Below are 15328 nucleotides of genomic sequence, written 5' to 3' on the forward strand. Positions count from 1 at the left end.
TGTTAACTCTTTCTGATATGATGTTAAATACCTTCATATTCAATTCGTCGATCCTAAAGAACTCACGGTGCAGGGGTCAGGCTCCGCAAAAGTATGTGCGAAAGATTTCTTTTTTTTTTTACAGTGTAATTTTTCTCTCCCTTCCTTCTTCCTTTTTCTTTGTTTCCTTCTATTGTGTTTTCATTTTCTTATGACGCCAATATTTTGTACCTGCCTAATAAGTGGAACCTATATCGACCAATTAAGTTTGAAGGGTATGGAAATCAGGAAAACCCCTATGCATGTTGCGTGTCTGAGGATATATAAAATAAGACTGAATAAAGACAGATCTTTGTTAATTTAACAACTGATAGAATAGAACTTCCTCTTACTATCCATTTCAATAATATATCATATCAAATTTTCTCCTGGGGTCCAGCGTAGGGGGTCGAAATTTCTATTTTTGGCCCTTGAGCATTGTTACGCTATTGCTGTAGAAAGGATATGTATCAATTTGTGAACACATTTTTATTATGTCAATATTCGGTATGTGATACCGAACGTTTGGTACGTTTTCAGTGAATTTATCTTTCCATTTGTGTCGTTGAAAGGGGACGTAAATGCGTCAATTTGGTATAGAGTAGACGTGGACGATTGTGTTTTCGCGACAGGTAGGGGGATCCTGATGAATTAGGGCGAACCAGTTATTTTTCCAACCATCTGCCAGCCCCCATTATTATCAAATGACCGTCCAGTTGAAACATTTAATGGGTGAAAATTGTCAGATTAAACGTCATAGAATTTCGGCGTTGAAGAAAAATAATTTTACGTCAGTTAATAAAGATTCCACAGTAACATACGTAATCCTACATAAGTTTAAACTTGATATACAATTGAGGATTAATCAAGTCTAGCATAATATATTTTAGTGCATAATCCTTTCCTTAGTATCTTTTCACTCACCTACCATATGCATGAGACATAAAATATCAAATATATCATTTTTGAGGGTGATATAAACCGGAAATAAGTATACAGAAGGTATACTTGGCACAGTTTTATATTATGAATTCAAAATATTTTAATGCTACGGATTCGCCTCTCTGTAATGATAAATTCCGATGGCTCAAATTCAAATTTTAAAAGAAACCAAAAAAAAAAAAAAAAAAAAAAAGAAAAGAAAAGAAAAAAAAAAAAAGAAAAAAAGAAAACCTATCATTTATTTGCATGATCATATATTACATGCACATATACTTATATTTATATAAATGAATAGTATATCAGATTCTAAGAAAATGATAAACAAATACTTGATATTGCTGATAATTCTCAAGGATGTCGGAAATTGAAAAAATGACATTGAATATGGTGTTTAAGTTACACTTTAAAATATTTTGACTACTAAATATTAACAGCTTGTTGGACATTGTTATAAGGTATCTTCTTAGGAGATAAGATTTTCATGAAGATTAGACCGTCATTACAGCTGTTATGAAAAAAAATACGGAAATGGTAAGATGAAGTATATTAAAAAAAATTGTGAAATCAGACTCTTACAAAGTGGCAAGAACAAAGTGTGGTTTGCAGCATTACTAGAATAAGAAATTCAACATTTTTTAAGGAAAACTAAAATCTAATGATAATGCTTATGAAAAGTAAGAATAACATGGTTTAAAAATGTCAAGTACAAAAGTTATTTGCACAATTGCATAAATTCAAATACATTTGTACACAAAGGCATTAATTGGAAAATATTTATAAAAATATTGCATATGCTTGTCCTCCTGATTCAACATTTGTTTTTTTTTATTTATTATAAGTAGCATTAATTAAACTGTTTTCCTAGGTACATGCAAAGGTTGAACTGAACAACATTAAAATACACCAGGGATAAAAATTTTCTTCGTTTGAATTTCCTCATTTCCTTGAAGATGAGATCCGAAAGAATGTTGTCAATTCTACAAAATATACATTCAAATAAGATATTTCTTTTGCCTTTATTTTCTTTGTTAGATAACTCCATGATAGCTGTTAACCCTGTGACACAATGGTATTTGCATCTTATTTTTGTTAGCTCAAATTCTTCAAACAAATGGCATTCGAGTGTGCATCGATGATCTAATAAGTGCTGAGCTCAAATTTTTTAATATAAAAGAATGCTTGAATCATGCATTGTGATTGCTGATATTGTAAACATTTCTTACTAAGTATATATAAGCTGACTTTAAGCTCTTTTACTCAGCGTTATGGCGCCAAATGGGAACATTTACTTAAATGACAAATACTTTGAAAGAAACTGCAATGGCCTATAAAAATTCCAAATTTTAGCGTATACTACGTATATTCCATAATACTGATAATACTCCATTTAAAATCATTGTCTAATTATTTTATCACTTTGCAACATTTGTTTCAAAATGGCTTCTACTTAAATAATCTCGCAATAACATTACATACATCCAAATTTCTGAGTTACACGTATCATATTCATTATATATATATATATATATATATATATATATATATATATATATATATATATATATATATATATATATATATATATATATATATATATATATATATATATATATATAAGGGATGGCAATCGAATACAGAGTTGCTAATCGGTTAACCGCAAGATGTTCCGATCGATTAACCGGTTAATCGTATTAAAGTACACATTTTCTTGACTTTTTTTTTCAAGAAGCTCTATTCCTACGCACAAGTAGACTTTAAAAAAAATGTTAGAAATCAAAAACATTCTATGTCTTTATTTTTGATCAGAAAAGTACATGCATATATTTTTATTTCAATAGACATGAAAAAAATCATAAAACCATGAAACATGCCTGAAAAATCGTGAATAATTTTCCAGAGCGAATGTCGCACTACTTCATTCTGCATTGTCACCATAATCAAAACTAAGTCTAAACTGTATCACTTAATTTACAATGTTTGTTTAATAATTTAATTTGATACATAACTGCAAAAGATACACATACCTATTCAAAGTGCTCAACGGTGATTATTATCATTAAAGAATAACTGGACAATCGGGGTAACGACGTGTTTTAACAGTAATTTACACATCACAGACTGATCAATTACCCCACCATTTAAATACCTCCAAATCAGCTTAAATAAATAGGTGAAAACGCTAAATTATCAACGGTTAAGCAAGAAATTCTTTTTTAAGAATGAATTTTAAGAAGATTGCGTTCAATTTTACATATATTTTAATTTTTTCGACTAACCGATTACAGATTTTTTAACCGATTGCCATCGTTCCGACCGAGTAATCGGTTAACCGGTTAGAAATTGCCATCCCTAACACACACACACACACACACACACACACACACACACACACACATATATATATATATATATATATATATATATATATATATATATATATATATATATATATATATATATATATATATATATATATATATATATATATATATATATATATATATATACACCTTTCAGTTGCACTTTGTACCACACCATCACAGCACATTTCCCTCAAAGGTGAGTAAGTTTCATTTCCACAGCACATAAGATTTGGTATTTTAATAATAGAACTTATTCCACCTATAATTTAAAGATTGGAAGTTTGAAATAACTATTATTTTAACTAGAAAGAGGAGGAAGCAAAACAAGTCTAGGACACTTGATGAAACCTTATATGTACAAGTACACAATATATTTTTTCAACGTAAACCTTGTTCAAGTGAACTTAACAAGCTCGTTCTCTTGTATCAATATAATCACGAAAAAGTGCTTAAGAGACTCTTTCAAATCTCTCGTTATCCTGTTTGAAATTTAAACTACATTTTTCCGATTTTCGTATTGTTATTTTTAAAAAATTTCTAACTGCTATAAAAACAAAAAGAAACCGTATAGATTTATTTGTTTTGCTTGTGAAAAACATAATATAAGCATTTTATGTTGAAGTACATTTGCAGAATGAAAGCTTTTTGAAAAATCTAAAATATGCAAAATAAAGCATTAAAAAACTTACCATTCCTGTCTTCGGACGTTTTTCCGCAACAAGGGCTTTGATTAATAGTTCCTTCGTATACTTTTTCTCCACAACATAGATCTGCATTCTGTTGGTATGTCCTCTCTTTAATCGGATGTATGATATCGTGAAGAAAATAAACGTAATATCAATCATCATGTATAAAACATATTAAAACAGCAGCTTGTAAAATAAATACAATTAGTAATAACTTTATTTACTTGTTGCATATTTGCAGGTTCAAAATATGTGCAATGCAGATAAGAATTTAAAACATAAAGTGTTGGAATTTATCAGAGAATTCATTCAATGTAATTCTTTGTAAAAAAGCATACAAGTGCTACATTGTTTCAACTCTGAAGAAAAAATAATGATTGGGGGTGGTCTAGAAATGCATTCGAAATTAAATAAAATGCATAACGTGACAACAAAATTTTTTTTTTTTGAATTGATTATTTTTACTAGAATATATATCATAAATACTACCTCCACAACATTCCATTCTTTGTCCTCCATGATATTTTTCATGAACCCCTGATTTACAGCAGATCTCAGCAGAATCGTTAAATTTTTCTCGTCGTTAATATCGTTTTTCGTGAAAACGCATGTATTGATAACTGAAAGTAAGTTATTTTTCAAAATTGAGTTTTAATTTATCAAAGCTCTTTGAAATAATCATTAAAAAATGCTTATCAACTTGCCATAGCAGAGACTGTGTTGTGCAGTAATCACTACAAACAGTAGAAGCAAATGTTCTTTACTGTCCATGTCTTGTGACACACTCAAAATAACAGGAATTGCAAAATAGTTTGTATGCCAGCTAAATGTATTTCGTCCTTTTCATAAAGACACGGACAATTTGTTGCGTTAATTTTTTACGGAAATTCTGATCTATTTTTCTGGAAAATCCACGGAAGAAAATTTAAAACCATAGGCTAAGTTTTTATTCTCTACAAAAATTAATATTTTCTACGTGTAATAAAGATTGCGTAGGAAGGAAATATGTTTAATTTCGACTATAAATCCCTATGGGTATGCGAGTCAAAATTTGTTGTAACAGCCTCAAATCTCAGATGAGTACCTTATGTAGAAGGATCATATTCAAATATGCAGATATTTTGAAAACAAACAGTGATCATATTCAAAAGTCTATTTAGAACCTATTTAGAACCTAATATATAAACAGAGCCGTCAGTAACTTTGAAAACAGAGGTGGGAACTTGTGAGGACTAACTTAGTTTGTCGCCCAGTCAAACTTGCCGTTTGCTCTTTTTCATGAACGGGTGAACGGAAAAATCTGTGGACCCAACGGCAGATTCATATCACTTTACATATCTTATCATATATTAACTGAGTCACCTTAAGCATCATATCAGTGTGCTAGGTACATGTAGTATTGTTTAGAATGAGACACTACAAATATAAGATGATACATCTAGTAAATACACGTTTCTTAAAAGTAGAGATCTGTTTTATTTTCCTGAAAATTACATAATTCATGATATAATGGTACTATTAACTTGACGGCGAATAACTGAATAAACTTCCGGGTAAAAGAACTTCTCAATTTGTTTGCCTGGGGAGAAATTAAATATAAAATGCCTTAAAAGATCTTAAGCAATAAGATCTTAAGCAATGAGAGAATATTTCTTGAATTTATCATAAAAATGCCAACTCCAAGGAAATTCCGAAATATTTCGTAATTGCCAGGGAGATAAAGTATCAGTTGAATTTGTTTTATAATGTGAAACGTGTTTTGAGGATAACGATCTCCCAAATACTTTTCCCACACATATTACTTAATGCCAGCGTTGAATGGTTAGGTATTTCATTATGCATTAGAATTAAATTAGAATTTGATACTTACTTTTTTCTCAGGTATTTACAGATATTTAAAAGATGTCTTTGCAACATTTACATTATAGCTGTGCTGTTCATTGTGTTTATCTAAACTGACTAATAGGGGCTGCATGGACTCAGGTTAAAAATAATAGTACACTGTATAGTATTTAGGGGGAATGCAACGTTATTATAAACAAAATCAAAAGTTTGTAAAAGGCTTTTTCATACCTAATTTCAGGCGCATAATCCAACAAATTGTCTACAAAAACTCACATTTATTTGGAAATCTTCCTAGCACATTGAGGATAAAATAATTTGTCAAAAAAAAATACGATGTACTTTTGTTATATATTCTTATTGGTATTGTCTTTTCAGGGAAAGTTCTTGATCTAGGGATGCACTGACTTTGACAAACTTGAGTAATATTGACCTAGGTTTTTTTTTCCAATATGAATCAAATTACAAAGTGTATAAAGTGCCGGTTCTCTTGGCTCTTAATTGTTTGATTACTTCTCACGCTAAGGAAATTTACATACTTTATCATTGGTTATTTGCGAATGATTGATTGATTGATTGTATGTTATTTACCGTCCGCCCATTCGAGAATTTTTCACTTACAGAGAGACATCACCATATGCCGGTAAAGGTCTTCAAATTTTGACCTTTACTCGGCAATCAGGGCCATTGACAAGTGAAGGATCTTTATCATGCAACGCCTGCCGTGACACGGGGCCACGGTTTTAAAGGTCTCATCCGAAGGACCCGCAACTTTCACTTCAAAGAGCCGAGCGCTTGGCGAAGGAACAGTTGCTACATTTTTTTTGTAACTTAGGTCAGTCGCTGCCGAGATTTTAACTCACGACCTTTCGATCACGGAGCGAGCGCTCTACCGACTGAGCTACTGTGAACGGTCGGTTATTTGCAAATGTGTTTAAAAAAAAATAAAAATTCTGATTTTACACACACGTTCTCCAACTTTCTAATTTGCCAACTATTAAAAGCAGTTTTGTATTTTACTAGTATTAGGAATAGTTTTTTTTTCTTTTTATCTTCCATACTAAATGTTTTTAACACTGAATTTTCTACAAATTTTTCAGTTTGCACGACCATGCCACTGGCGTTGAGCACACAGCGGGTAAACTCCTTACAGTTTAAAAGTGTGCGGTGCTATATATATATATATATATATATATATATATATATATATATATATATATATATATATATATATATATATATATATATATATATATAACATGTATAAAATGACAAGGTAAAGATAACGAACAACGATCACTTTCATAAAAATCTTTAAACAATACAATTATGTAAAGAGGGCATAATTCACGGATCCCTGGAAAATCCAGATGTGTATTCAGGTGCCTAGGAGGAGTAAATATACCCTATTGACCGGTCACACCCGCCGTGAGCCCTATGTATAGAACAAGAAGACGGAACATTCCGTACTCAAATTCGGTATAAAAACAAAGGCCTAACAATTGGTATGAGACAAGTCAGCCAACACACAACCCAATGACAAGTTATATTTTCAAACAAGGTCATTATAACGACCATAGAATTTACGAAATGCTGACTTTATACGAGGTTGTTGAAATCCCTGCAAAATCAACTTATTTATAAGTAGCCTACCTCGGTTTAAACATTGATCGTACTCGGAGCATGCTTGGGAGTATCAAATGAGTTGGGATATGTAAACACCATATGCAGGTGATAGTGGTATATAACCACATAAATAAGGAAAATTAAAGATGGTAAAGTTGAAGTCATTTCGTTTGTCATACAATTTAGTTGTTGGTTTACCTTTATTGTCTATAGTCAGTAAAATATTCAAATATGAAACAGATGTTGTAGACCTGTGTTACAAATGTTTTACTTTGGTTAACCGCTGTTGAAATATCAGACGTTAGGTTTTTTTTGTTGTTGTCATGATCCTTGCACAACGTTTACATGATCTACAAATTGGAAATTGAAAATAATTATTGCACTTAATATTATTCATTTTTGAAGCACGTTTGTTATTTTTATTATTATCAAGTATTTGTTGGGATTAAAGAGATTAAAGAGAAATCCATTTGATGTGATACATGTATACATGTATATGTATTGCCTGTGGTCAAAAACTTGGGTCAATGTATGAGGGATTGTAACTATTTTGAAGTGGTATATTGAGGTGTTTAAGATTTTTATTGTATCACATTGGTCATGTATCAGAGATATGTTTTAGATTGCTGGTTGTTGAGATTTGTTCGACAAATAGCACAAATAGAATAAATACACAACAATTCATTTTTTTTTTTACATTTTAAAAACTTCTAATCTGATCGCAAACATCAATAATGTATGTCTTCAATTGAATACACTTTTTCTAGTTGTCTAAAGTATACAATGCTATGTTAGGTTAGGTTAACACCTCTGATGTTTTGGAGGTTCGTATTTGCTCTGCTCCTATTTTGTATTGTTTAATGGACTTTTGAGCTTGAATACTGTTCGTTATCTCCATATATTTCGTTTATAAAATGACTTTAAATAAATCAAATAAATCAGCAAGATAAAAACATTTTACAAGATAAAAATTCATAAGTAGTGGCTTGAGCCATTACTATTGCATCTTTAATGCAATGATACATGACTTAAGTTAATGAACTTAATTTTTTTGATCGCTGATTGGGTAAATATTTTGTATTTTAAAGAAACTTTAAAATGATGACGATAATTCACTACAACTGTTATAAGATTATGTATTGATAGAATGAAATATATGGAAATAACGAACAGTATTCAAGCTCAAAAGTCCATTAAAAAATAAATACAATTTACAACGGACCTTGAAAACATCAGAGGTGGGATCAGGTACCATGGAGGAGTGAGAATTTCATATCGCGTTGTCACAATTTATCGCTTTAATACACATTGTTACACATTGCTAAACGACATTGTAGGCGGTTTTGAAATCTGAAGGAGATTTTGTATCTGTTAAATGAGAACAAAATACATGTCTACTTTTACATTAACAAACAAAATACCTCGCATAGTTGGCTTAGATATAATGATATTTTTTTAGTCTGTCTTCGGTGTACATTTAATTCCTTAATTTATGGCAATGCAACTGCAGCTGTAATAAGATCATATATTTATTGTTCGCTTGCAATATCATGTTGTCAAAATTAACCTCTTTAATACACATTGTTCTTGTAGCGTGGTGTTGAAATCTGAAGACGATTTTGCATTTGTTAAATGTGAACAAAATACAAGTCCATTTTATAATATCAATTAGAATACCTGGCATAATTCGCTCAGATGAAATGACCCTTTTTCTCAGTCTGATTTTTTAGAAAACTAATTCCATGACACATGAGCTAAGGTTAACTTGATAAGGCGTTTACATGATTGCTCATACAATATTATTTAAAGTGTTCAGTTGTAGTAGACGATTTAATTCAAGGGGAATTTTCAACTGCTTCTAAGTAAAGTGTTTTCCGATAGAAAAGTCCGCTTTTATTCATTATATCGTTTATGTATATCAGCAGGAGCAGTAAAGCCCGCATTTATTTATTATACAGTTTATGTATATCAGCTTTTATTTATTGTACAGTCTATGTATATCAGTTGTTATTTATTGTACAGTCTATGTATATCAGCTGTTATTTATTATACAGCTCATGTATATCAGCTGGAGAAATGTTCAAGTTGCTGAATTTAAGAAATGCATATTGAAAGAACAGATTGTGGTTGTTTTTTTTCCTTTTGTAAATATTATTGACGTTTTATTTCCATTAAAATGTATTTATCTTGGAGAGGCGCAATAAATCAAACACAAATTTTAATAGGTTTTATATTTATTTGGCGCTTTTGGGCACGGCTGAATTATACAACAACATATTATTTCGGGCCTCCAAAGCAACGGGTAGGCCCATCAACACAAGCTCAACAACAACATTTCAGTACAACAGCATTTCAGTACAAATCAACATACAACATATCAGGTGACCTTGACCCTGGGAGATGCAGAGGTCAAGGTCAAATAATAAAAACTTGCAATGCAACAATAAAATTCACACATCCATGACTCTGGGAGGTGCAGAAGTCAAAGAAGAAAATAAACAGTTTTGTTTACATTGTCACAATATTTACATGGTATTCAACTTTGACCCTGTGTGGTGCAGCGGTCCAATAATGAACAAATATTACAGTTAAAGTGATGCATGCCGCTCAGTTCGTCACAAGACCCCAGTCGTATATGCATTAACAAGGCATCTACGAATGGGGGCGCCGCCACTTTACTAGTGGGGGTCCTGAGCGGCCTAGAGCAGCCGTGACCCTTTCTCTCCCGATATCAGTCATTAACGTGATGGGTAAAACTTGCATCCAAGCCTAATGATCGCTTCTATACCCCCCTGAATTGTATTGAGAAAAATTTCATTTCCTAACTTGGATAAATGTACCCCGTCCCTTTCAAAAAAATGGGCATGATTTTTGATGTCAGGGTAGTGGATTACAGAACCCCCAACTTGACAAACTTTGTTAGAGAAAAATGCATTAAACCTCTTTCTGGTATTCTCCATGGCCCGACTATCTGACAAATAACGCGGGGAAGAATATGAGACCATATTAAGTGCACAAGAGGAAATTCCTCCCTAATAAAATCCAAGAATTTTATGCCTAACATTCTTAATTTTCTCACTGATGTTTTCCCAATATCATTTCCGCCACAGTGCACAAGGATAACATTTGGGGTAGGACCCACTTTTTTCAGCAACCGCAATTTAGCTAAAGCATTCTTAAATTCTATACAACTGTAACCTTTCCACCAAATTGAAATATTTAATCTTTGCAAATTTAAGTCACACCTATCAGGCCTAATCTTAGCTTCTGCAAAAGCCCTTTTTAATAATTGATGACCCAAACAACCATACGACTTCAGAATCTGAAACAATAATTCTGGGTTAATTAAAATCTTGGAATACGTATGTAAATTTATAGCAATCTGATTTCCATCTTCCTGAGGATTGAATAACTTGAGATGAAAACCCCTTTAAAGCCAATTCCGTACTTGCTCCAATACGAAAAGAGTGGGATTTGTAGCCCCAAGACTCCAGGTTTAAGGCCGATATTGCTTTGTATAAAATCGAAGTAAACTGGTACTTAGAGAGAGGAGCTCCGGAAAAAATGACAAAATAACGGACCCCCCCCCCCCCCCCTGCGTAGGTCTAATTTCCAAAAACCTTTGAAGATTAGTGCAGGGGCAAGTTAAATCCCCTGTGCCATGTATCTGCAAAATTGTACCCCTTCCATACTGATCGGTCTTTGAAAATTTTATTTTGAGGTATAATGTAGTGTTAGTGTTATCAATATGAATGTCTGTATAGGCAACAACTCTGTCTGAGGATTTGCCAGAGACTGCAAGTTCTCCTGCTCTAAGGATGCCATAAAATGCAGCTGAAAACAATGACACCTCATATGAATTTGTACATACACTGGGTAGAATTTTAAGAATCTGCTCTTATATGGACTTTGTAATGGGCAACCTACTGTCAATGCTGTGAGCAATGCGTTTCAAGCCCTGTAACAACTTTTTTACTATGAACTCTTCTGTTGGATCTTTTTGACCTTGAAGTTTGCAATTATAAGAAATGGACGCTAAGTACGAACGAACTGTAGAAAAGGCCAGGCTCTTAAGTGACAAATGTGCAACAAATCTAACAATCGAATCACAGGAGGGTGGCCAAGGAGTATTTAATCCTTGTTGCATGCAGCAGCTGAAGTAAGCTCTTAAACCGTTTTGATAAGCCTTGCTAGTGTTTTCAGATAATGCTGCCCCTAACAACTTGTTTATTTCATGCTGGATATGAGGTTCTGGAATTTGATTGGTACAGGTTGCGGTGATGTCTGTGCATGTGGTGCAGCCTTCCAAAAACGGTGCCACTTCTGACGGGAAATTGAATCGGCAATAATGTTATCATTTGTACGGAATTGAACAGCACGGAAAAAAATATTGTTTAACATGCAGTCTAACACTAATGGACGAATTAATTTCATAACTCTATTGGATTTTGAGGACTGTTTATTCAAAACCGCAACCAATGCCTCATTATCAATATGAAATAGTACTTTTTTATTCGCGAGTTGACTACCCCATAAACTTATGGCCAAAACCATTGGTATAAGCTCTAGTGTAGTCATGTCATGCAAGATATCTGAATTAACCCATTCATGTGGCCAAGGTAAATAGCACCATTGGCCTTGAAAGTATGCTTCACAACCCATATGTGCAGAACCAGCACTATCTGTATACAGATCTAAAACCAAATTTGAAGACCAATCACTTTCTTGGAAATAAACTTGACCATTAAATTGCTCGAGGAAGCTTAACCACATAAGCATGTCTTGCTTCATTTCATTGTTCAACTTAATATGATGGTGAGGCTTAGATACGCCATGGGTTGAATTATACAATCTCCTAACAAATGCTCTACCAGCAGAAATAGCTTTTGTAAAAAAAGTTTAGCTTTCCTAACAATGACTGTAACTGACGCAGAACTATATGTTTTTTGCTTAAATGTTCATGCAGCATAGACTCCAATTCGATTCATTTTTCATGGGGTATTCTGATTAACATTTGCACTGTGTCAATTTCTAAACCTAAAAATACAAGACAGTGAGTGGGATAAACCGTTTTGTCATCAGCCAAGGGGACCCCCAGTTCATTACAAACTCCTTGAAATGTTTGCATTAATTTAAGACAGGACTCCCTATCCTCCACTGCAAATATGAAATCATATAAATAATGATCTAAGGTATCAAGACCACTCTTTTTTTCTGTAATCCAGTGCAAGAATGTTGCAAATTCTTCAAAAACTTTGCATGAGAGAGAGAGCAGCCCATTGGAAGGCATTTATCGATATAATATAAACCATCAACTTTGAATCCTAAAAGGTCAAAATCCCCAGGGAAAATAGGTAGTAACCTGAATGCTGATTTAATATCTACTTTTGCAATAAAGGCACCTTCACCAACCTTGGCCAACATTTTTATGACCGTATCAAAGGATGTATAATGAACTGTGGACTCACTAGGGTCTATATAATGATTTACACTGTTGTCTGTAGGATATGATAGGTGCGTAATCAATCGCCACCCAGCATTCTCCCCCTTTGGTACCACTCCTACTGGAGATACTCGGAGATTACATAAGGGTAGTTCTTTGTAGGGCCCCCCTACCCTGCCTAATTCAACTTCTTTGTTATTATTTCTTTAATTTCTGCTTTGTGTTCATAGGCTGAAATTAAATAATTAATTGTTGTTTTCTATATGTAACCTAGGACCTGAGTAATAAAGTCTGAACCCCTGAGAAAAACCACTTGACAACTTGTTTGCTATGGTTTTGTTTGGATAATGATCAAGGTAACTCTTTAATATAGGAATTTTAATTGGTGTTCTTCCTAGGACCCAAATATTTTTGGCTATTTCCCCTGTAATTTTGGATCTGGGATTGGGGTCTTTGGTAGGAGTTTGGTTGAGTTCGTTGTCTTGCATATGCATTTCTATATTGTGATTGAGGTTGCATGGGCTGGGTTCGAAAGGAGTAGGTGGGGTTCGATGAGCTACTGGTATTTGCCTGGGCTCTTTGATAATTGCATTGTATGACTGGGTGCATGCCGGCACAACGTGTACACTTGTGCATGTACTGACATGGATTTCGACTGCAGGACCCCTTAAAATTGAAATCAAAGCAACATTTGTTTATTTGTGTGTTTTGAGTCTGGGGAAGACCCAGCTGATAACTAGGATTCATGTATAACAACCACAGCTCTGAATCAACTAATGCCCAAGAACTAGAGGGATCTATAGATTTCCGCAGACGATACTGCGTGTCATATTGATACCACCCTGTAGCCCCCCTTGAAGCCCCCAAATGAACTGTATGGATATACTTTAGCATATCTACTGCTTTATCTGGATGGGCAGATACGTAAACGGATGCAAACATGAGCATGACATCCGTCCATTTTTCAATTGAATATATTTTGGACACATTTTCCTTTGTTATGATTTCCCCTGTGGCACTTAGGGTTATTTTTTTATCATTACCCCCAGGTTTTGGTGGAAGCAGAGATTATTGTAATTCTACAAACTGACCCTCAATTATTTTTTGTTTCAAAGATTGATTAATGTGCATACCCAAATTATGGACACAGTGCACTGGCACAGCTTCCTGATTCTGGCTTGTTTGGGCCTGGGGCTGTTCTTGCACCTGGCTGACTTGCTGTGTCGTGGGAGTCTGCAGCAGTTGGGTCTGTTGTTGAGTCTGCTGAGGCTGCATGGGCTGATGAGATGGTCCTGGCGTACCTTGCTGTTGTGTCATGAAAGTCTGCTGTGGTTGGGTTTGCTGGAGAACATTCTGCAGTGGCTGTGCAGGTATTAGAGCAGGTTGGACTTGTTGGTTGAAATGCTGCATTAATGTCTGCTGGCTGACTTGCTGTTGTGTCGTGGCAGCCGGCAGTGGTTGGGTGTCATGTTGGGTCTGCTGAACCTGCATGGGATGATGACATAGACCTGGCGTAGCTTCTGGATGGGGTTGAATGTTCGGGGATGGGGTTACTTGAGTTCGATCCATCCGCCTCCTTGCACGACCCCGATTCTCCATTGCTGTTGTTTGAGATGGGTCAAACCGCTGACGTGGCCTGCCTTTCGTAGCTCGCTTAGTGCGTGGCATATCAAGTTAAAAGTTAAAATAAACCATTAATTTAAAAGAATTTATCTAATTATACAAAATATTAAAATGAATAGGAAACATGTAGTCAATGGTGCTAAATTCGGTGCCATAAAGTAAAATTTTACAATTTACAACAAAATAGTAGATCTAGGCCTAGCTAGCTTGTTTTTTTTTTTTTTTTTTTTTTTTTTTTAAATTTTTTTTAGCTAATATTTATCATTTCCTTTACAGAAAATTGAAGATGAAAATAGATAAGTCGAAGATTCGCAAAAGATAAAGTTATAAAATTATTTTTTATTAGCTTATATTATTCGATTTTTTTTCCACTTGCGACAAAGATGGCGGCTAGCACATGGTGATGCGAATTAGAAACAACTGAAATGCATTTGACCTGATCTCAAACCTTTGTCATCGAATAGATAAATAAACAGTAAAACAGTACAAATTCGTAATAAACATTAATAACAATCAAGACTTTTTAGCAACAATCTACTTTAAAAATCTACACTTAGCCACATTGTTTTTTAAAAAAAATTATTAACACCAACCTTGCAACTAGCATGTAACCGGCAAAGAGAGAGTTTGCAGCACGAGCGCTTTCTTTATGTAATTGAAAGTTAGATAACTCGTGCTCAAACAAGGAGAGATAACTGCGCCAAAAAAATTGCGCTTCCAAGATAAAAGCATCTTATTCGCATACAGGCGAGATAGATGCCATAATATAAATCATTCATTATAAT

At 33.6% G+C, this 15328-nt stretch overlaps 2 protein-coding genes across 2 annotated transcripts in view; one reads left to right on the forward strand and one right to left on the reverse strand.

Moving 5' to 3' along the window:
• The first annotated feature begins 10993 nt into the window (after positions 1 to 10993).
• The window catches only part of LOC133204132 (xylan 1,4-beta-xylosidase-like), a 478456-nt gene continuing 474121 nt past the window's right edge, over positions 10994 to 15328 (forward strand). Inside the window, exon 1 of the mRNA XM_061339898.1 lies at positions 10994 to 11005. The gene's annotated coding sequence lies outside the window, so the exon portion shown is untranslated. The remainder of the gene's footprint in view (positions 11006 to 15328) is intronic.
• On the reverse strand, positions 12462 to 14588 carry LOC133204247 (uncharacterized). Its single transcript, XM_061339988.1, has 2 exons — positions 14054 to 14588; positions 12462 to 12634 (listed from the first exon to the last, which is right to left on the reverse strand). The coding sequence occupies exons 1-2, from the start codon at positions 14586 to 14588 to the stop codon at positions 12462 to 12464; spliced, it is 708 nt and encodes a 235-aa protein (XP_061195972.1).

The sequence above is a fragment of the Saccostrea echinata genome, unplaced genomic scaffold, assembly GCF_033153115.1.
Source record: "Saccostrea echinata isolate AGI-Se365-2 ecotype Australia unplaced genomic scaffold, CSIRO_AGI_Sech_v1 ptg000052l, whole genome shotgun sequence".
Taxonomy (NCBI): domain Eukaryota; kingdom Metazoa; phylum Mollusca; class Bivalvia; order Ostreida; family Ostreidae; genus Saccostrea; species Saccostrea echinata.